Here is a 23,755-nt window from a genome sequence, read left to right as displayed (position 1 = left end):
TTTGTTTCGGCAAAGACTGAATGACCTTCTTGAGGAATTTGTGGGCCCCCAGGAACCAGCTCCATCGAGAACCAGAAGCATAGACATGCCGGCCTACAACCCTCAATATAGAGCCCGGTGTGAACCGAGCATGGAACATCAGAGACAAAGTAGCAGTCCATCATACACCTGGGCAGACAATATGCCCGCGCAATACCAGAGTCTATAGTACAGCTCACTGTCCCCAGCCAGGTGCAAACTGTGTTTCACGTTTTTGGGTTTATTGTTTTTTTTCCCACCCAATTTCGTGTGTGTTTTTTTACAGCCCTATGGGATATCATATGTAACAAGTTCACAACTGTTCTTTCATAAAAATTTGGAAACTTAAGTAAACTGTTTAAAATCTGATTCTTGTATGACTGTGAACACAACATAACAGTAATGTAATATTTTACAAGACATAAGGTTATGGGAAATAAAAAAAACCCCAAAAAACAAAAACACTAATAACATCAGGACACAGCTTCAGACTTTAAATAAATTTTACACGTGTCTGTCTTGCCATGGAACATGCCCCTCATGTATGAAGTAGTGTGCAAATTGGTCACGAATCCTCATTATTTGTGCTGTAGACCGAACAGCAGTAGACTCAATGCTCATGAGGTTCAACTCACATTCATCGGGGTCAACCACCTGGGGTTCATGTCTGGCCACAAAATTATGCAGACAGATGCATGCCTTCACAACACGGTCCACATTTTCTGGTTGCAGTTGCATGCACGTTAGTAGAATGCACCATTTTAATGTCAAAATACCAAAGGCGCACTCCACATAACGTCTTGCCCGACTCAAGCGATAATTAAAAATGCGCCTGGTGGAGTTCAGACTGCGGCTTGAGTACGGTTTGAGGAGATTTTGCCCAAGTTGGAACGCCTCATCACCAACTAAATCAAAGGGCAAACTTGGGTCTTCGGTCCCCGGTAGAGGTCGTGATGAGGGTAAGTTAAAATTGTTGCTGTACAAACATCTCCCCATGTTGGAGTCTCTGAAGACTCTTGAATCGTTAGTACGGCCATTAGTGTTGAGCGATACCGTCCGATACTTGAAAGTATCGGTATCGGAAAGTATCGGCCGATACCGTCACAGTATCGGAATCCAATCCGATACCGATACCCGATACCAATACAAGTCAATGGGACTCATGTATCGGACGGTATCCCTGATGGTTCCCAGGGTCTGAAGGAGAGGAAACTCTCCTTCAGGCCCTGGGAACCATATAAATGTGTAAAAGAAAGAATTAAAATAAAAAATATCGCTATACTCACCTGTCCGACGCAGCCGGGACTTCAGCGAGGGAACCGGCAGCGTTGTTTGTTTAAAAATCGCGCTATTACTTGGTTACGTGAATTCCCGGCTTGTGATTGGTCAGGTCGGCCATGTTGCCGGGACGCGGACCAATCACAGCAAGCCGTGACGAAATTACGTCACGGCTTGCTGTGATTGGTCCGCGTCCCGGCAATATGGCCGCCCTGACCAATCACAAGCCGGGACGTCACGGGAGGCTGGACACGCGCTCATTTTAAAATGGGCGCGTGTCCAGCCTCCCGTGACGTCACGGCTTGTGATTGGTTGCGCCGCGATCAACCAATCACAAGCCGGGAGGCTGGACGCGCTCATTTTGAAATGGGCGCGTGTCCAGCCTCCCGTGACGTCACGGCTTGTGATTGGTTGCGCCGCGATCAACCAATCACAAGCCGGGAGGCTGGACGCGCTCATTTTGAAATGGGCGCGTGTCCAGCCTCCCGTGACGTCACGGCTTGTGATTGGTTGCGCCGCGATCAACCAATCACAAGCCGGGAGGCTGGACGCGCTCATTTTGAAATGGGCGCGTGTCCAGCCTCCCGGCTTGTGATTGGTTGACCGCGACGCAACCAATCACAAGCCGTGACGTCACGGGAGGCTGGACACGCGCCCTTTTTAAAATGAGCGCGTTTCCAGCCTCCCGTGACGTCACGGCTTGTGATTGGTTAATGGCGGCCATGTTGCCGGGACGCGGACCAATCACAGCAAGCCGTGACGTAATTTCGTCACGGCTTGCTGTGATTGGTCCGCGGCCCGGCAACATGGCCGCCCTGACCAATCACAAGCCGGGACTTCGCGTAACCATGTAAAAGCGGGAATTTTAAACAAACAACGCTGCCGGTTCCTGCGCTGAGGTCCCGGCTGCGTCGGACAGGTGAGTATAGCGATATTTTTTATTTTAATTCTCTATTTTACACATTTTAACATTAATGTTGTTCCGATACCCGATACCCGATACCACAAGAGTATCGGAATCCCGGTATCGGAATTCCGATACAGCAAGTATCGGCCGATACCCGATACTTGCAGCATCGGAATGCTCAACACTAACGGCCATACCATACGCACCAATATCCACAGCTACAAACCGGTATCTTGCATCCGCAATAGCCATCAAGATTATCGAGAAGTATTTTTTATAATTATAGTACAGGGACCCACTATGCGCTGGTTTCTGAATCCGAATGTGCTTGCCGTCCACGGCACCAATACAATTGGGGAAATTAGCCACATCCTCGAACTGTTGGGAAATCGCTAGCCACATTTCTGATGTTGGGGTTGGTAGCACAAGTGGTTGCAAGTTGTTCCAAATGGCATCACAAGTTTCCCGAACCAGTTGGCAAATTGTTGACTTCCCCAGTCTAAATTGGTAATGCAGTGACGCAAAAGATTCTCCAGTAGCCAGATATCTGTTGGCATTCAAAAAGAAAAAAAAAAGGAAATTGTTTAGGATTTTAAAGGACAACTAAAAGGCTACATACAATAGAATATACAATTGCTAAATGAACATTATGCCCCACGATGCCTAGATCTAGTCTTTGTCAATAGAATGAGAAAAAAATTTATAATTACCTCACAGTCACTACTAATCGTTCCTCCGCACAGATGCTTTCACGGAATGTGCTGCGATGATGTATCTCATCCTTCACATGTGAAAGCAGAACATCAAAGGTCTCAATGGACATCCGTAGATAGCGTTGGAATTTTGAAGGGTGATCCCGAAGCTGAAGATACAGGGTGTGAAAGGCACCATATGTACTCCGCAAGAAATTAACTTCATGGATCCAATATCTCCTTTGCGAACTACGCTTTCGCTGCCGAAGTCGCAACCGCATCAAGCGAAATCGAACCAGCTCAGACACAAACATCTTGCTAGCAGAAGTTCACTCAATGCTTTCAAAATGGAGAATGAGTCTGCACCCACACCCCGACGAGGACAAAAGGAGAAAAAAAACAAAAAAACTTTATTGACAGTGACAAACGCAGACAAACGGATACATCGCGAACGGACATCAAAATGAGAAAAACGCTGTCAAAAGCGTTAACGCAAGCGTTAACGTGAAGCCGATTTTTCGACAAATTTGATCCTTTTCTGTACATGCGTTTAACGGATCCGTTTAACGCCATGTACTTGACGCAATGTGAACCTAACCTTATATATAAAACGATTGGTTATGCCAGAACCCTCCTAACAACATCTCTTGGAAGAATCATGAAATTAGCAAATGGTCTTTTTTCTGTCCAAATATATTGCTTTTTCTGAGATGTCTCTTCATTTTTTGATTTTTTTTCTTAAGAATTAAAGTCTTGAGATTAACTTGTCTGAGAGTCCCCTTTATTCTCATATGATAGAAGGAAATTTTCATTGTATTCAGTGGTTTTGGCCAACTTTGAGATGAGTCCTGCTCATTATTTACCGTACATCAATATTTGGTTTCGCTACAAAGAATTTTTTTAACCACTGTGTGTCCTAAATTCAACAGAAATTTGAAGTTGACAAATGACAAAAGATTTTTCTTTACAAGATGTTTCTGAAGAAAAACAAAATCTAACCCTTTTTGAATATTGGCTTTCTCAAGGCTCGTTGGGACTAATCTACCAAGGCTGGAGATAATTCTGTCACTTGTCCTGAATTTTAAGAGAGTAAATCCTATAATAGTAGAATGTTTGTGATGTGATGTGCCGCCTGATACATAATTATACACAAAAACACAAATATACTTTCTTTATCATCTCTCCAAGCAGATGGCTTCAAGAAAAAGTATGTTTATCTTTGTTTGCAAATATTTTCCCTGGGTGTTAATTTTTTGTCATGTTTCTCAGGTCCACATGTTCTGTATTCTTGTGAAAAGGATTGAAATTCACACCAGACGGGCTCACAGTCTTGCCTCCCTCAGATATTCACATACACACAGACACCGATGGAAACAAACAGTTGGTCAGCATTGTACACAAGACAATCAACAGCAAAAGTGCAATACTGCGAGCTAAGAAAACAAATGGCATTTATGTCACTGAATCCCTGTGGGATATTTATCCTGTAACTGTAATGGTCTATAAGGCAATTGAAATGCATTTTTTGCTGCGATTTTATGCAAAACGGTAAAAAATTCAGAAACATGACAGCATTTTTTGAAAGTTGTAGCAAAAAAAATGCACCAGGAATGCTCAGCCTAAAATCTGGATAGGATGAGAACTATGCGGAGGTGAATCTATAATAGTTGATCATCATCATCAGATATTCAAATGTATCAGTACCATTCTACTCATTAACATATTTTTGTCTTGGATGGAGATACTAATGCAAAGAAGGAGGAAAAGCTGGCTAGGCACACCGGGTGCTGCTTACCCGGAGGTACAAAATAAAATAATCATTAGAAAAGTCAACATGGTTCATTCCTTTACCCCAATTGGGATCTTACAGGGCTGCAAGAACAGCTAAGGTTCTTTTCAGCTCTCACTTGTTTTTGCACATTTGGTATGTGTGCCAGCAAAGCTTCTGTTATGCACCAATATTTGCCCCAGGCCCTCCTGCACCTAGTGTACGCCAAAGGAGTGTCCTTTAATGCTGTGCCTGTATAAGTCAATCAAGGCTGTAGCTAGGCTTTCCTTCAAAAAGTTCATGTCACTGCCATAGATGTGAATCTAAATGCCTTAATTTGATGTGCCAAGTGGTTTGTTGGCGTCCCCAGTAAAAAAAAATAGTAATAAAAAAATAAATATACATTTTTATTTTTATTTCTTTAATTAGAAGCTTGTTGGGCAACATTTGGCACTGTATTTTCATTTACAATGATCTCTGGATGCAGATTCTTAGTGAGATCTATGTCCGGCCCATAGATCTTAACAGCTCATTTACATATAAGAAAAAGTAGTTTTTTCTGGAATGAAACATTAGATCACATATATCAAGGTATTGTTTTATTAAACTTTTTATGACCTATATGTCCAAGACAGCTTAGAAGGATTGATTCGACTAACAAATTCCCTTTAAAATCTCACCAAAATCAAAATCTGCATGCAGTTTGTATGGTATGTTCTCCCCATGTTTGCATGGGTTTCCTCCTTGTACTCTGGTTTCCTCCCACTCTCCAAAGACATACTGATAGGGAATTTACATTGTGAGTGCCAATGGGGACGGCGATGATGATGCATATAAAGTGCTATGAAAAGAAATGACTGTATGAGCAAGCAATATAAATAAATTCATATGGTTTAATATATCTGGGGCTTTCATTTAATGTATACAGGTGGGAAAGCTCTCGATGCAAATAAGAAATTAATGCTGAGATGAAAACAGAACTTTACAGTGTCAGCAGATCAATTGCATACCTGCAAGGGAGGCCTATGTGCAAGATGAAACTAAGTTTCCATGATGGTACTGAAGCTTGGTTGTTTCTCAATGTAGTGGGCTAACACGCAGCTGGCATGGTCTGTCTCCATAGTGTGTCTGATCTTGTAGCAGATAATATTAACCCCTTAACGATTGCTGATATGCCTTTTAATGGCGGCAATTAAGGGTACTTATTCCTTAGCGCTGCTTTTTAACGGTGCTGAGAAATAAGGGTATAGCGCCCCTCAGTAGCCGAGACCCCGGAGAACATGATTTGGGTCGTTTTTTACAGTCCCCAGTGTTGCGCAAAAAAAAGTCCAATTTTCCATTTATTTCTCTCTCCTAAGATGTTATCTAGAATACCAGAGGAGAGAGAAATGGGGTCCCGAGCCCCCCTCAGTACCTCTGGTGTCCTTGGACCCTCCAGCTCAGTCCCCAGGCCCTCGGCATCTTCTTCCAGGAAGAAAATGGTGGGAGAATGCATAGTGCGCTGTTGTGAATTTGCTTTTTGCTCCCTCTAGTGGTTACTAGTTTTTTGACTCTGGTTTTTCTGTCATTCCTTTTATCCGCACCTGGGTCGTTAGTTAGGGGTGTTGCTATATAAGCTCCCTGGACCTTCAGTTCAATGCCTGGCAACGTAGTTATCAGAGCTAGTCTGCTGTGCTCTTGTCTACTGATCCTGGTTCCAGTTATATCAGCTAAGTCTGCCTTTTGCTTTTTGCTATTTGTTTTGGTTTTGTATTTTTTGTCCAGCTTGTTCCAAATCTATATCCTGACCTTTGCTGGAAGCTCTAGGGGGGCTGGTGTTCTCCCCCCGGACCGTTAGACGGTTCGGGGGTTCTTGAATTTCCAGTGTGGATTTTGATAGGGTTTTTGTTGACCATATAAGTTACCTTTCTTTATTCTGCTATCAGTAAGCGGGCCTCTCTGTGCTAAACCTGGTTCATTTCTGTGTTTGTCATTTCCTCTTACCTAACCGTCATTATTTGTGGGGGGCTTCTATCCAGCTTTGGGGTCCCCTTCTCTGGAGGCAAGAAAGGTCTTTGTTTTCCTCTACTAGGGGTAGCTAGATTCTCCGGCTGGCGCGTGTCATCTAGAATCAACGTAGGAATGATCCCCGGCTACTTCTAGTGTTGGCGTTAGGAGTAGATATATGGTCAACCCAGTTACCACTGCCCTATGAGCTGGATTTTTGTACTCTGCAGACTTCCACGTTCCTCTGAGACCCTCGCCATTGGGGTCATAACAGTTTGCCAGGCCAGTATTAAATGTTTAATGCATTGCAGAAGAGGGATTATAAGAAAGAAGATTCTGAGGTTTTTTTTTTTTTTTTCTTCTTCCCCTTTACCTCAGAGTGGCTATGCTTGCTGCAGACATGAATGTCCAGACCTTGATTACAAGTGTGGACCAGCTGGCTACTCGTGTGCAGGGCATACAAGACTATGTTATCAGAAATCCTAGGTCAGAACCTAAAATACCGATTCCTGAACTGTTTTCCGGAGACAGGTTTAAGTTTAGGAATTTCGTGAATAATTGTAAATTGTTTTTGTCCCTGAGACCCTGTTCATCTGGAGATTCTGCTCAGCAAGTAAAAATTGTTATTTCGTTCTTACGGGGCAACCCTCAGGATTGGGCTTTTTCGCTGGCGCCAGGAGATCCGGCATTGGCTGATCTTGATGCGTTTTTTCTGGCGCTCGGTTTACTTTATGAGGAACCCAATCTTGAGATTCAGGCAGAAAAGGCCTTGCTGGCTATGTCTCAGGGGCAGGACGAGGCTGAAGTGTATTGCCAAAAATTTCGGAAATGGTCCGTGCTGACACATTGGAACGAGTGTGCACTGGCCGCTAATTTTAGAAATGGCCTTTCTGAAGCCATTAAGAATGTTATGGTGGGTTTTCCCATTCCCACAGGTCTGAATGATACTATGGCACTGGCTATTCAAATTGACCGGCGGTTGCGGGAGCGCAAAACCGCAAATTCCCTCATGGTGTTGTCTGAACAGACACCTAATTCGGTGCAATGTGATAGAAAAACCGCAAATTCCCTCATGGTGTTGTCTGAACAGACACCTGATTTAATGCAATGTGATAGAATCCTGACTAGAAATGAGCGGAAAATTCATAGACGCCGGAATGGCTTGTGCTACTACTGTGGTGATTCTACACATGTTATCTCAGCATGCTCTAAACGTATAGCTAAGGTTGTTAGTCCTGTCACCGTTGGTAATTTGCAACCTAAATTTATTCTGTCTGTAACTTTGATTTGCTCACTGTCATCTTATCCTGTCATGGCGTTTGTAGATTCAGGTGCTGCCCTGAGTCTCATGGATCTCTCATTTGCTAAGCGCTGTGGTTTTACTCTTGAACCATTAGAAAATCCTATTCCTCTTAGGGGTATTGATGCTACACCATTGGCAGCAAATAAACCGCAGTATTGGACACAGGTTACCATGTGCATGACTCCTGAACACCGCGAGGTGATACGTTTCCTGGTTTTACATAAAATGCATGATTTGGTTGTTTTAGGGCTGCCATGGTTACAGACCCATAATCCAGTCCTGGACTGGAAGGCTATGTCAGTCTCAAGTTGGGGCTGTCGTGGTATTCATGGGGATTCCCTGCCTGTGTCTATTGCTTCTTCTACGCCTTCGGAAGTTCCGGAGTATTTGTCTGATTATCAGGATGTCTTCAGTGAGTCTGAGTCCAGTGCACTGCCTCCTCATAGGGACTGTGACTGTGCTATAGATTTGATCCCAGGCAGTAAATTTCCTAAGGGAAGACTGTTTAATCTGTCGGTACCTGAACATACCGCTATGCGTTCATATATCAAGGAGTCTCTGGAGAAAGGACATATTCGTCCGTCTTCTTCCCCTCTTGGTGCGGGATTCTTTTTTGTGGCAAAAAAGGACGGATCTTTGAGACCTTGTATTGATTATCGGCTTTTAAATAAGATCACTGTCAAATTTCAGTATCCTTTACCGCTGTTGTCTGACTTGTTTGCCCGGATTAAGGGTGCCAAGTGGTTCACCAAGATAGACCTTCGTGGTGCGTACAACCTTGTGCGCATTAAGCAAGGTGATGAATGGAAAACCGCATTCAATACGCCCGAAGGTCATTTTGAGTACTTGGTGATGCCTTTTGGGCTCTCCAATGCGCCTTCAGTTTTTCAGTCCTTTATGCATGACATTTTCCGGAAGTATCTGGATAAATTTTTGATTGTTTATCTGGATGATATTTTGGTTTTTTCTGATAATTGGGATTCGCATGTGGAGCAGGTCAGGTTGGTCTTTAAAATTTTGCGTGAAAATTCTTTGTTTGTCAAGGGCTCAAAGTGTCTCTTTGGTGTACAGAAGGTTCCCTTTTTGGGGTTCATTTTTTCCCCTTCTGCTGTGGAGATGGACCCAGTCAAGGTCCGAGCTATTCTTGATTGGACTCAGCCCTCGTCAGTTAAGAGTCTTCAGAAGTTCTTGGGCTTCGCTAACTTCTACCGTCGTTTTATCGCTAATTTTTCTAGCATTGTGAAACCTTTGACGGATATGACCAAGAAGGGCTCCGATGTAGCTAACTGGGCTCCTGCTGCCGTGGAGGCTTTCCAGGAGTTGAAACGCCGGTTTACTTCGGCGCCTGTTTTGTGCCAGCCTGACGTCTCACTTCCCTTTCAGGTTGAGGTGGATGCTTCGGAGATTGGGGCAGGGGCCGTTTTGTCGCAGAGAGGCCCTGGTTGCTCTGTTATGAAACCTTGTGCCTTTTTCTCTAGGAAGTTTTCGCCTGCCGAGCGAAATTATGATGTGGGCAATCGGGAGTTGTTGGCCATGAAATGGGCATTTGAGGAGTGGCGTCATTGGCTCGAGGGTGCTAAGCATCGTGTGGTGGTCTTGACTGATCACAAAAATCTGATGTATCTCGAGTCTGCTAAACGCCTTAATCCGAGACAGGCCCGCTGGTCATTGTTTTTCTCCCGCTTTGATTTTGTTGTCTCGTATTTACCAGGTTCAAAGAATGTGAAGGCCGATGCTCTTTCTAGGAGCTTTGTGCCTGATGCTCCTGGAGTCGCTGATCCTGTTGGTATTCTTAAAGATGGAGTTATCTTGTCAGCTATTTCTCCGGATCTGCGACGTGTGTTGCAGAGATTTCAGGCTGATAGGCCTGAGTCTTGTCCACCTGACAGACTGTTTGTCCCGGATAAGTGGACCAGCAGAGTCATTTCCGAGGTTCATTCCTCGGTGTTGGCAGGTCACCCGGGAATTTTTGGCACCAGAGATCTGGTGGCCAGGTCCTTTTGGTGGCCTTCCTTGTCAAGGGATGTGCGGTCATTTGTGCAGTCCTGTGGGACTTGTGCTCGAGCTAAGCCTTGCTGTTCTCGTGCCAGCGGTTTGCTCTTGCCCTTGCCTGTCCCGAAGAGACCTTGGACACATATCTCCATGGATTTCATTTCTGATCTTCCGCTATCTCAGGGCATGTCCGTTATCTGGGTGATATGTGATCGCTTCTCCAAGATGGTCCATTTGGTTCCTTTGCCTAAGCTGCCTTCCTCTTCCGATCTGGTTCCTGTGTTTTTCCAGAACGTGGTTCGTTTGCACGGCATCCCTGAGAATATTGTGTCAGACAGAGGATCCCAGTTCGTTTCCAGGTTCTGGCGATCCTTTTGTAGTAGGATGGGCATTGATTTGTCGTTTTCGTCTGCTTTCCATCCTCAGACTAATGGACAGACGGAGCGAACCAATCAGACTTTGGAGGCTTATTTGAGGTGTTTTGTCTCTGCTGATCAGGACGATTGGGTGACATTCTTGCCGTTGGCTGAGTTTGCCCTTAATAATCGGGCTAGTTCCGCCACCTTGGTTTCGCCTTTTTTCTGCAACTCTGGTTTCCATCCTCGCTTTTCTTCGGGTCATGTGGAGCCTTCTGACTGTCCTGGGGTGGATTCTGTGGTGGATAGGTTGCAGCAGATCTGGAATCATGTGGTGGACAACTTGAAGTTGTCACAGGAGAAGGCTCAGCGCTTTGCCAACCGCCGCCGCGGTGTGGGTCCCCGACTACGCGTTGGGGATTTGGTATGGCTTTCTTCCCGCTTTGTTCCTATGAAGGTCTCCTCTCCCAAATTTAAACCTCGTTTTATTGGGCCTTACAAGATATTGGAAATCCTTAATCCTGTATCTTTTCGTCTGGATCTTCCTGTCGTTTGCTATTCACAATGTATTTCATAGGTCCTTGTTGCGGCGGTACATTGTGCCTGTAGTTCCTTCTGCTGAGCCTCCTGCTCCGGTGTTGGTTGAGGGCGAGTTGGAGTACGTGGTGGAGAAGATCTTGGATTCTCGCCTCTCCAGGCGGAGGCTTCAGTACCTGGTCAAGTGGAAGGGCTATGGTCAGGAGGATAATTCCTGGGTGGTCGCCTCTGATGTTCATGCGGCCGATTTAGTTCGTGCCTTTCATGCCGCTCATCCTGATCGCCCTGGTGGTCGTGGTGAGGGTTCGGTGACCCCTCACTAAGGGGGGGGTACTGTTGTGAATTTGCTTTTTGCTCCCTCTAGTGGTTACTAGTTTTTTGACTCTGGTTTTTCTGTCATTCCTTTTATCCGCACCTGGGTCGTTAGTTAGGGGTGTTGCTATATAAGCTCCCTGGACCTTCAGTTCAATGCCTGGCAACGTAGTTATCAGAGCTAGTCTGCTGTGCTCTTGTCTACTGATCCTGGTTCCAGTTATATCAGCTAAGTCTGCCTTTTGCTTTTTGCTATTTGTTTTGGTTTTGTATTTTTTGTCCAGCTTGTTCCAAATCTATATCCTGACCTTTGCTGGAAGCTCTAGGGGGGCTGGTGTTCTCCCCCCGGACCGTTAGACGGTTCGGGGGTTCTTGAATTTCCAGTGTGGATTTTGATAGGGTTTTTGTTGACCATATAAGTTACCTTTCTTTATTCTGCTATCAGTAAGCGGGCCTCTCTGTGCTAAACCTGGTTCATTTCTGTGTTTGTCATTTCCTCTTACCTAACCGTCATTATTTGTGGGGGGCTTCTATCCAGCTTTGGGGTCCCCTTCTCTGGAGGCAAGAAAGGTCTTTGTTTTCCTCTACTAGGGGTAGCTAGATTCTCCGGCTGGCGCGTGTCATCTAGAATCAACGTAGGAATGATCCCCGGCTACTTCTAGTGTTGGCGTTAGGAGTAGATATATGGTCAACCCAGTTACCACTGCCCTATGAGCTGGATTTTTGTACTCTGCAGACTTCCACGTTCCTCTGAGACCCTCGCCATTGGGGTCATAACAGTGCGCTCACTGAGATCTGCTGGCCGGCACCCGGGAACAATAGGAGATTTTTCCTATTGGTTCATTTTGATCACTGTGATCAAAATAAAAAAATAGTAAATCAAACCCCCCCATTATCACCCCCTTAGATAAAAATAATGAAATAAAAAATTTATTTTTTTACCATTTTTCCGTTAAGTTTGGGGCTAGGGTTATGGTTGGGGTTTGAGCTAAGGTTAGGGTTGGGGCTAGTGTTAGGGTTGGGGTTAGAGCTAAGGTTAGGGTTGGGCTATGTTTAGGGTTGGGCTAGATTTAGGGTTGGGGTAGGGTTAGGGTTGGGGCTAGGGTTAGGGTTGGGGCTAGGGTTAGGGTTGTGTTGGGGTTAGGGTTGTGTAGGGGTTAGGGTTGTGGTGTTGGGGTTAGGTGTTATGATCCTGGTGGTTAGGATCACAGAACTGACCTGATAAGTATACCAGAATATTGGACTAGCTCTGGGGATGTGGGAACTTTACTGACCGCAACCCTGATCCTATCAACACACGCTATAGGCAGCCGTGGAGCGTTCCTAAAAACCTAGACGCCTCTTCACAGCCTGAGAAACTAGCTACCCCTAGAGAGAAAGCAAAGCCTCACTTGCCTCAGAGAAAACCCCAAAGTTTAGACAGCCCCCCACAAATAATAACGGTGAGTGAAGGGGAAAACACAAACGTAGAAATGAAAACAGGTTTAAGCAAATGAGGCCCGCTAACACTAAATAGTCAGAAGATAGCAAGGAATCTGTGCGGTCAGTATAAAATGCTATAAAAAATTATCCACGCAGAGAATACAAGAACCCCCACACTGACTCACGATGTGAGGGGCGCAACTCTGCACCCCAGAGCTTCCAGCAAGCGAGAAAATCACATATAAGCAAGCTGGACTGAACTCATCATATAGTGAGAAACATTTTCAAGGAAACAATGAGCAAACATGAACTAGCAAGACTTAGCTTCTCCAGGAGGAGACAGGTCACAAGGGAAGTCCAAGAGAGACCAAACCAGTACTGAATACAACGACAGCAGGCAACAAGTAAAGGTCCAGGTGGAGTTAAATAGGCAGCCAGAATAGCAGAAAACCAGGCAGCTGGAACCCAGCTACAGACCAGCCGTATCGCTAAAGGCCACCAGAGGGAGCCCAAGAACAGAACTCACACAGTACCACTCATGACCACAGGAGGGAGCCCGGAAATGGAATTCACAACAGTTAGGGTGGTGTTGAGGTTAGGGTGGTGTTGAGGTTAGGGTGCTGTTAGGGTTAAGGTTGTGGTTAGAGTTATGATTGTGGTTCTGGTTGGGATTACGGTTAGGGATGTGTTGAGGTTTGGGTTATGGCTAGGGTTATTGATAGGGTTGGGATTAGGATTAGGGGTGTGTTGGGGTTAGGGTTGGGGTTAGGGCTGTGTTAGGGTTGAAGTTAGAATTGGGGGGGTTTCACTGTTTAGGTATTTCAGGGGGTCTCCAAATGCGACATGGCGCCTGCCTCTGACTCTAGCCAATTTTGGGTTCCAAAGTCAAACGGTGCTCCCTCCCTTCTGATCCCTGGCATGTGCCCAAAAAATGGCTTTACCCCACATACGGGGTATCAGTGTTCTCAGGAGAAATTGTACAACATATTTTGTGAACCAAACATTTAAGTGCACCTGCCCACCTTCTTGGTTTCCATCTATCTCCATCCTTTTCTGGATGTATAAAGCCAGAGCTATCAATCAAAGAGGTGGGGTAAAACAAGTAGATGGGAAGGTGCACTTAAAGGGACTTTGTCAGCACCACAGAATGAATAAGTGCCGCCACTCAGTGCTTCATGGCGGGGCCAATCATTTAAATACACCTTCCCACCTGCTTATTTTCCCTCTATCTCCACCTCTCCCTTATTTGATTAACAGATCTTATTTCATAGCGCCAGAGAAGGACAGAGATAGATGGAAACGAAGCAAGTGGGAAAGTGTATATAAATGATTGGCCCCACCTTGATGCACCGAGCGCTTGTACTTGGTTTGAACAGTCATTCTGTGCTGACAAAGTCCCTTTAAAAATGTAAAGATCCATAAATATCAATCTAATGTCTATAGGGGGTTTAAACTAACTGGATTACCTTGCAGTTATTTGTGTGCTCAAATGTTACAGCTTAAAAATTGGATGGTCCACTAAAATTGTTCTTCACAGTTGCTAATAAATATTTTTTTGGCTTGATGAGATTGCTACACAGTCATACAAAAGTAATTAACAACAACGGCAGTGACCAGTGAGTTTGCCACAATTTTGGGAAAATTTAAAGTTGTCACTTTTTTCTTTTTGTGACATAGTATAGGGGGCTTGCGTTGGTTGCTCTGAACCCCTGTGGCTGTGCCTTTCCCAGTTTAACATATGTGTAAATGTATGTTGTTGAAATGTATATTTTAATGTTGCTGAATGTACATAAGTAATGTATTTATTATTCCTGTAACTACATTGCATGTAGGGAAAGTGCAGTGTTGGGAATAGACCACTAGATGGGGCATTTTAGTGTTAATAGTTTACTGTTAGAGGGGTCACTGTGATAAGGGTAGGAGAGCTTCCTGGTTGTAGTCAGAAGGGCCTGGGCGCCCGTAAAGCTCAAAAGGGCCTAAGTACTCAGGAGTAATATAGCTACCCCGCAATGTTCTCAAGCATAGTGCCCAGCCATCCAGCATTCCAATACCATCTTGGCCAAAGCCATACACGTGTCAGCAGCTTCTGGACAAAAGCTTAATTTTAAAGTAGACATGGCAGGAAAGACGGGCAGGTCGCTCACCATGTGGCAGATGTTTGCATGGGCTGATGCCCTCAGAACCGATGTGAAACGTCTGAGGGAACCCCCACATAAGGCAAGGAATCTGGACAGGGAGGATGCTGAAATGCCGTATGAGAAGGTAGGACCCGGGCTTGAGCCGTGTGAGGAGGAAAGGGAAAGCGGAAATGACGTACACTGTGAAACCTGATGTAACTTCTGTAATGGAACTGGATGAGCCGCAAAGAAATGAAAGTAAAATGTTGTGATTGAAGTTATACTTGGACTGTGTCTCAATTATTTCCCAAGAGTTTGGAGCAGTCTGACTTGAGCTGAGCGGAAGACCTGCCAGCGCAGAGAGTGGAGCGGCAGGTGAGCTGACAAGGGAACATGATCTTTATGTGGAGGGAGGCCAGTGCCACTTCTACAATAGCAGCCAATGTTTTTCGCTGAGAGCCATCAAAGGCGCAAGATGGCCACAAACCTTCAATCCTGGAACAGGTTTGTCTAGTTATTAGCTATTATGAGGAATATATGGCACAACTATGCGTAATAGGCACAGTTCACACACAAGTTATTATTAGCCATAATACACAACAGCAAACACCATACCTTGATAATAGAAGCGGAAGGTACCCAGGCTTGATGGCTGTAAACTTTGAAAATGCACCATGACTTGGTTGGTTGGACTTCGGATCACTTGACCTCTCATTAGAAAAGATTCATTGGCCAGGATGACAGGCTCCACACCTTCTAGGCTCTCCACCGTTACGGACTCACCTTCCAATAGACTGATGTTTTGCACCTGTAAGAAAAGTCCATAATATAACCATCTGTGTATTAAAAAATGTTTTCAGGTGTCATGTACATGAAATGGTCTTTTGATACTAAAAAAAATCCCCTTGAAATAAATATCATTGCACCATTATCAAGCTAACAAAGAGCAAAGAAAATATCATTGACACTGGATGAAAAACATCAGTCCATCCTCTTTGGTTGGAGAGGTGTACCACATCCGGCACAATCTGCTATATAATTGGTCAAACGTAAGACATCTCGTAAATGTATTCCGTTTCCAACTTGTTCTTGAACGTATACTAAGAGAAGAGTATTACAAAGCGCACTATGCTTGTTGAGAAGAACATCGTTTAGGATTATCACTACAGAATATTTCCTAGTAAATTACCCCACTCCATAAAAATAAATAAAACAACAAAAGTAAAAATTAGCCATCTTTTTCATGTGGTCTATTATAGGAAGTTTCTACAAAAGACAACCCCCATTTAATGGAAACCTTTCATGTAAAATAACGCTATTAACCTGCAGACATGGGATTAATCTGCAGGTTAATAGGGTTCTGAACCTGTCTGGCGGCGGCACTGAGAGCCTCGTTGCTGGGAGGAAATTAACTTTATTCCTCCAGGCAGTCATAGGGGCGGTTTCAGTCACCGTTCAGGGCCGGCTGTCAGTCAGTACTGGGGGTGCAGTTACAGCTGTCACTCTATACACAGAGCAGTGACTGCGCCACCATAACTGAACCCGCGCCAGCACCACCCCTATGACTGGAAGCTGAATGCTGCCGGGGGGAATAGAGTTCATTTCCTCCTGGCAGCCAGGCTCTCAGTGATGGCACAGTGCGGTGTCAGAATGCTATTAACCTGCAGATTAACCCCATATCTGCAGATTAATAACATTATTTTACATGAGAGGTTCCCTTTCAAGATAAACAAAGGCAAAAAATCCATCTGCAGACACTTTGATTTAAGGCAAAATGCACTAAGCAGACAGCAGTATTTTTACAGAATATATTCAATAAAACTAGTAGTTTATTAATAAAATGTTTAGCTCATTGTTAGCCTGGGAGTCCAGTAGGTGGTCCTACCATGTGATTAGTAAGGCTGTCAATCACTGAGTATGATCATTCATTTGAATGTCATAATTATTATCTTCACTTACTCTTTAACCCACTGCTCGCAAATTGGGCTATATCTTTAATGTGACCAGTTCCCTTTAACACTGAGTTTGAAATCATCTACTTGCCACACAAGTCTATTTCTTATGGCTTATTTCAGAAATAACCCAATAATCCATTAATTGTTAAAAAGTCCAATATGTAAAGTAACAGTTTTACAGTTAAATTAAAATTTAGTATAATTTCTCCATATTAATGAGTTCTGTATAACCCGACCCCACCACTAATTGGCAGCTTTCTGCCTATGAACTGCGTACATAGAAATCAACCAATCAGTGGTGTAGGCGGGGTTATACAATATTCAGCATTTAGAGAACTGGTAGATCTGCAGCAGATAAAACAGTGATTTTATCAACACTGCAGCAAGCAACCCAGTAAGTGACACATCACTGGACTCAGGGTGTATTTTTCACCCACTCCTGGTTTTGGATTACAAATACTGACATAAAATACTGAATGTGTGAACGTGAGCTAACAGGAGTAAATCTAAAAGGTTATAGAAACATGTACATCATGGACTATTTATTGCAGGTGTTTTTTTTAACAGAGAAATAAGTTTAGACGTGCAGTGAATATAAGCCGTTATCCTGCTCCAAATTCCCACTGAGTGAATCCCAATATTACGTGGGCTGATCTAACACTCATAAGAATGCAGAACACAATTTACTCGCAATTAGGGACAATAACGATGCACCAAGCATGAGACTCTGATATCATCAAACTGCCGGTGTGTAATATTAATTGTATCCCTAACCCATAACATAAATCAAATGTAATAATCGTCTGCTTATATTTGTAGAAGCAGAAGAAATGTAATCACCGCGCTCGCTGGCGTTCTTAATTTTCAGATCAGGATTTTGCAGTTACAGGTACGCAGCTACTAAATTTCCTGAATGCCAAATGGAAATATGTTTTGGCTGAAGATAAATCTTGTGATTCTTTTTCATTTTTTTTTTGGCTTGAAACATTATGTGCAATTGTTAGAATTTAGGATGAGCAAAACCAGCGGGAATTGATTCTGTAAGAAAATGAAGTGAACTGGTAACCTTAGTGAGCCGTGCACACTGCTGCTGTTCATGTTGAATATTCAGGCTGTTGCTGTCATTTAATCCACTAATTCATCATATCTTGATCCGTGCTAGAAGCATGGATACAACATTCAATAGGGAAGATTTACTAAGAAAACATCTTTACAAATTCTGGCGCAAATTTCTCCAAGAAAGGTGAAGTTCATGTCTTGCGCTAATTGTATTATTACTTTTTACACCTATCTTATGGTATTAAACACTGGAAGAAAATAATAACTAAAATGGCAAAATGTGTATAATGGGGTATACTTTTTTCCCCCAAAATTAATTATCCAAGTCTAAAATGTCTATCAGGAAAAGAAAGGTATCTTAAATTCCAAATGAGCGGCACCAAATACATCCTGCTTTGTTCATTAGGCCCCTTTCACACGTCTATGTCTCCGGTACGTGTAGTGACAGTTTTCACAAGTACCAGAGACACGTACACACATAGACCCATTCAAATGAATGGGTCTGTGCACATGTCAGTGTGTTTACACGGACCGTGTGCCCATGTGCCCCACACAAAGACACGTCCATTTTTTACAGTCAGCACGGATGGCAAAAACGTCCCGCACACGTGCACACAGAGAACACACATTGATGTCCACCGTGTGACATGCATCAGCGCCGGGGAAGAAGCGCTACTGTAAGCGCTGTTCCCCGGTGGCAGGTGCTGAAGATGGCTCTCATCATTGTCCCGTGCTCTGCTGGCGATCAGCACAAGCAGAGGAGAATGATGAGAGTTATATTAAAGTCTGATCGATGACAGCAGGTGGTATCTTTTGGGACTCTTACTCCCATCATCCGACACCTGCTGCCACTAATGACAGTGACAGCAGGAACGGATGATCGGGGTATTCCTTAGCCGCCACCTGCGATATAACAAAATAAATGAATGAAAAACCTATTTTCTTGAACCAACCAGGCAACCCTCACCTGTCAGCTTCAGCAAGGATGGTTTTCAAGAATAGAGTCCCCACGCTTTAAAAAAAAAAAAAAAAAATTAAATAAATAATTAAAGGAGATGGTGTGGGGTCCCTCCCATTTTTGACAGCCAGCATTGCTAAAGCTCAAGCCTGGGTGCTGGTATTCTCAGGCTGTAAGAGGCCATTGATATGGGCCCCCCCAGCCTAAAAACAGCAGCCCACAGCTGCCCAGAAAAGGCGCATCTATTATATGCACCAATTCTGGCGCTTTGCACAGCACTTCTCACTTTCCCTGTAGCGGTGGCAAGTGGGGTTAAAATTTGTGGTGTTGATGTCACCTTTGTATTGTCAGGTGACATTAAGCCCATTAAGCCTTTATTTGAAAAAGTGACAGACTCCTTTAATATTCTAAATTAAACCATACTTACGACCTCGCCTAATTCCACCGAAGCCCTCGATCTCCTGTAATAAAAATAAAATAAAAAAACAAACAATAATATACGTTCTGTCCTACGCCGTAATCCATGTCTGGGGGCTAAATAGTTTTCAACCTGGACGATGACAAGATGCGACCGTCCCGGCTGAAAAACAATGGTGAATGAGCTGCTGAGAGCACAGCATCACCAGGAGTGACATCATTGAGGCCAGACTGAACTGCGGTGATCTCAGGACCATGGGAAAATGCCAGTGATGGTGTCACCGCTGGTAAACATATAACTATAGGATTAGTAATGGAGAGGTGTCTAATAGACACCTCTCAATTACTAAGCCATGGGCTTGATGTCACCTGACAATACAAAGGTGACATCAACCCCACAGATATTAACCCCTCTTGCCACCGCTACAGGGCAAGTGGGAAGAGCCGGGCAAAGTGCCAGAATGGATGCATCTAATTGATGCACCTTTTCTGGGAAGCTGCAGGCTGCTGTTTTTAGGCTGAGAGGGGCTATATTAATGGCCCCTTACCAGCCTGAGAATGCCAGCCCCCAGCTGTGAGCTTTAGCAAGGCTGGTTGTCAAAAATGGGGGGACACTACATCGTTTTTTTAAATTATTTATTTAAATAATTAAAAAAAACAGCATGGGGACCCCTCTATTCTTGATAACCAACCATGCTGAAGCTGACAGCTGAAGGTTGCAGCCCCCCAGCAGTGAGTTTTGCCTGGTTGTTCAAGAAAGTAGGGGGGAACCAACGTCAGATTTTTCATTCATTTATTTCGTTATATCGCAGGGGGCGGCAGAGGAATACCCCGATCATCTGCTCCTGCTGTCACTATTATTAGCGGCAGCAGGTGTCTGATGATGGGAGTAAGAGTCCCAAAAGCGCCCACCTGCTATCATCGTTCGGACTTTAATATAACTCTCATCATTCTCCTCTACTCACGCCGATCGCCGGCAGAGCAGGGGAGAATGATGAGAGCCGTCTTCAGAACCCGCCGCCGGGGAACAGCACTTACTGTAGTGCTTTTTCTTCGGCGCCCATCCTTGTGGTACTGATGCGGCTCACGGATGGCACACCGTTGCCACACATGTGCCGCGAGCAGGGCCGGCGTCAGCACCCGGCGCACCCGGGCAAGTGCCGGGGCCCTGGCGAGACGGGGGGGCCCACTCACGCTGTCAGAGATCCATCTGGCCGTTCATTTTGTGCTGGCACAAGCATCTTCTCACTGTCAGTGCAGGGCCAGGCACATAGGGGTTAAGAAGGCAGCCAGCGTGACATTGTTTGTGGGCGGAGAGAGCACGTTCTCCTGCTGTGCTCTCCCGCCCGCCCCTCGCTGGCTGCACTCACTGACTGACTGGTGACTGCTGAACTTATCAGATTCAGGCAGCCGCAGATTCTGGAGGAGCTGCTACCCAGTACCCGCCCTGAGTGAGTGCGATCAAGGGGATGGCGACGGCTATGTCAGCAAGTATGGGGGCGCAACTTTCCACCTTACTCCTGAATAGTTGGCTGCAGGGGGCACTTATTCCCCTGTGAGTGCAGGAGGCCAGCCTGAGAGCCCTTGTGCCCACTGCTGATGCCACCCTCCGGGCCCTGGGGGCACAGGGGCTCCACTCATTCTGCCCTGGTACAGCACATGTCCCTCCCTGCCCCTGTGCTGCCCACCTTTCCTGGGTACAGCAGGGGAAATCTGCTGGCAGGGTCAGTCCTCAGGGCGCTGCTCCCATTGCCCTGAGAAGGGGACTTATTTCTAGCAATTCCTGACTTTTGTACCCAGGTACTTAGAACAGTTTATGAAGGGCAGCACTGGCACATGAGACATTCCGTTATCATGTATCGCTGTATTCTGACAGTCTAGGGGTGACCTGGGGCGGCCACAGCTGATATACTGTATATTATATACTTCAGCAGCCGCCCAGGCCCCCAGCACCTGTCCTGTATATGTATATACTGTATCTATACAGCCTGTATGACAGTATATATAATATATATACAGGACAGGTGCTGGGGGCCTGGGATGGTACTGTGCATATATACACTGCACAGTACCATCACTGCCCTGTATATATACACTGCACAGTACCATCACTCCCCTGTATATATACACTGCACAGTACCATCACTCCCCTTTATATATACACTGCACAGTACCATCACTGCCCTGTATATATACACTGCACAGTACCATCACTGCCCTGTATATATACACTGCACAGTACCATCACTCCCCTGTATATATACACTGCACAGTACCATCACTCCCCTTTATATATACACTGCACAGTACCATCACTGCCCTGTATATATACACTGCACAGTACCATCACTGCCCTGTATATATACACTGCACAGTACCATCACTCCCCTGTATATATACACTGCACAGTGCCATTGTAGCGCCCCCACCGCCGCAGGGCCGAGGGGTACCCGGTACCGGGCCTGCGAGTCTCTGCTCAGGGGTTGTCACGGTGGCTAGGCCCGGTCCGTGACCCTGCCGTGGGGCGCACGGAGAATAAATATGGTGTAGTGGTGCAGTGCAGTAAATAACGAGGACACCAGGTTGCAGTCTCTTTACCTCTTTACTGAAGATCTCTGGGTCCTCAGTCCGGAATCCAGATCACCAGGCTGCGCACCTCCAGAGTTCTCTAAGCAGGTGGAAATCTGTGCCTTCCTTCTAGCGCTATGTGTTGTGGTCCTTCCCTGCTGTGCTTACGGAAAGTCCCCACAACTGTTGTGTCCGTTTCTTAAGTTCCCTCACAACTCAATTAGATGATGTTCTGCTAATTCTTCCGTTCCTCCCTGTTGTTACGGTTAGAACGGCACCCGTTTGACGGGTAGGCTCGGAGCTCTTCCGGGACCCTAGAGTCGCCCCTCTCCACAAGTTGCCCCCCAAGACTGCATAGGTGATTTAGGTGAGACAGCCTGCCTTAGACTGACTGTCCTGCCGCTGTTTAGAGTATTGCTTGAAGCTGAATATTGTAATACTCCCTCGGCATTCCGGCCGCCGGTTGTGCGCCTCAGTAGGGTGTTGCCTCGGTCTTACAGCATAACCCCTACTGGTATTCTCCTCTTGCTTTGATCTCGTTTCTCACTCAGCACAATCTATCTCGCTTCCAATCCTTCCTTGGGCACCGCCGCTATACTGAGCAGGCACGGTCCCGTTTCGTTCTCTCTAGTTGCCAAGCCTCTGTCAGGATCCCCCTCCTGCCAGAGACCCTACCGAATCTCCCCTTACAACACCCTCTGCCACAAGGTGTTGCCTGGTTCCAACCCAGTCAGCTTTCTCCCTAACTTCCTGCCTGACCCCCAGTTTTACCAGTGTGTGAGGAGTGGCCTAATGAATAGAACCCTTAGCTCCCCCTGAAGGCCCGGCGGTGAAATGAATTGGTGTCTGTGATACCTGCTCAGATGAACTCCTTCAGTGCCATCAGACGTACCATAGCTCCCCTTAGTGGCGGAGCCACAATACTGCAACGACCAGGACTCTGGGGCGCTGCACCATCACTGCCCTGTATATATACACTGCACAGTGCCATCACTCCCCTGTATATATACACTGCACAGTACCGCTCCTCGTGTCCTGTATATATACACTGCATAGTACCATCACTCCCCTGTATATATACACTGCACAGTACCACTCCTCCTGTCCTGTATATATACACTGCACAGTACCACTCCTGTATATATACACTGCACAGTACCACTCCTCCTGTCCTGTATATACACACTGCACAGTACCACTCCCCTCTATATATACTCTGCACAGTACCATCACTCCCCTGTAATATATACACTGCACAGTACCGCTCCTTGTGTCCTGTATATATACACCGCACAGTACCACTCCTCCTGTATATATACACGGTGTACTCCTGTATATATACACCGCACAGTACCTCTCCTCCTGTTTATATACACTGCACAGTACCACTTCTCCTGTCCTGTATATATACACTGCAGAATTTTCAATAGCTATCACTCATGTAAGAAGTGAAATCTGGCATTGTACTATACCTATATTTCTCTGCTGTATCTGGGCATCATGAATCGGGGTATGTGTTAAAGGGGGGGGGCCCACTGAGACTCTTTCGCCCGGGGCCCTCAAAAACCTGGAGCCGGCCCTGGCCGCGAGTATTACATTCACAACACACAGACACACGGGCACGGATATCTCCAGTACCGTTTTTTCCGGTACCAGAAATAAATGGACGTGTGAAACCGGCTTTAATGTGATTAATTTGCTTCAGTTTCTACCTTCTTTACTTGTTTTATCCTGTTTGACTTTAGAACAGTTTTAATAAATCTGTCCCACTGTTTTCAGGGAAACATTTTCTATTTTCCTCATAATTTTAATCAAAATTATAATGGCTTATAATAATTATTATAATGACTTCAGGGAAATATTTTCCATTTTTTTCATCATTTTAAACAAACATTATAATGATTTAAAAATTCATGTTTTTACTGGATGGCGTTTGTGGTTCTGTCTAGGGGCTTATTCACATAATCATTGTGAGGATTGGAACACTGACATTTGGAGGAAGCAGTCATAGCAATGGCTGTAGTTTGTGTGGCTTTCCGTGCTTATTTTCTGTCTCATATGGCACAATCCAATCTATCCAACCAGTAGTGTAGCTACCAGGGGGGGGCAG

At 45.1% G+C, this 23,755-nt stretch overlaps 1 protein-coding gene across 2 annotated transcripts in view; it reads right to left on the bottom strand.

Annotated features, from left to right (window-relative positions):
* SEZ6 (seizure related 6 homolog) overlaps window positions 1–23,755 on the bottom strand; it is an 880,998-nt gene that overhangs the window by 222,929 nt on the left and 634,314 nt on the right. For both annotated transcript variants that reach the window (XM_077294330.1, XM_077294332.1), the window contains exon 4: window positions 15,304–15,496. In XM_077294330.1, coding sequence (XP_077150445.1) covers window positions 15,304–15,496 — 193 coding nt within the window. The remainder of the gene's footprint in view (window positions 1–15,303; window positions 15,497–23,755) is intronic.

This window comes from Ranitomeya variabilis, chromosome 3 (genome assembly GCF_051348905.1).
Source record: "Ranitomeya variabilis isolate aRanVar5 chromosome 3, aRanVar5.hap1, whole genome shotgun sequence".
Taxonomy (NCBI): Eukaryota; Metazoa; Chordata; class Amphibia; order Anura; family Dendrobatidae; genus Ranitomeya; species Ranitomeya variabilis.
This window is presented reverse-complemented; position numbering and strand designations above follow the sequence as displayed.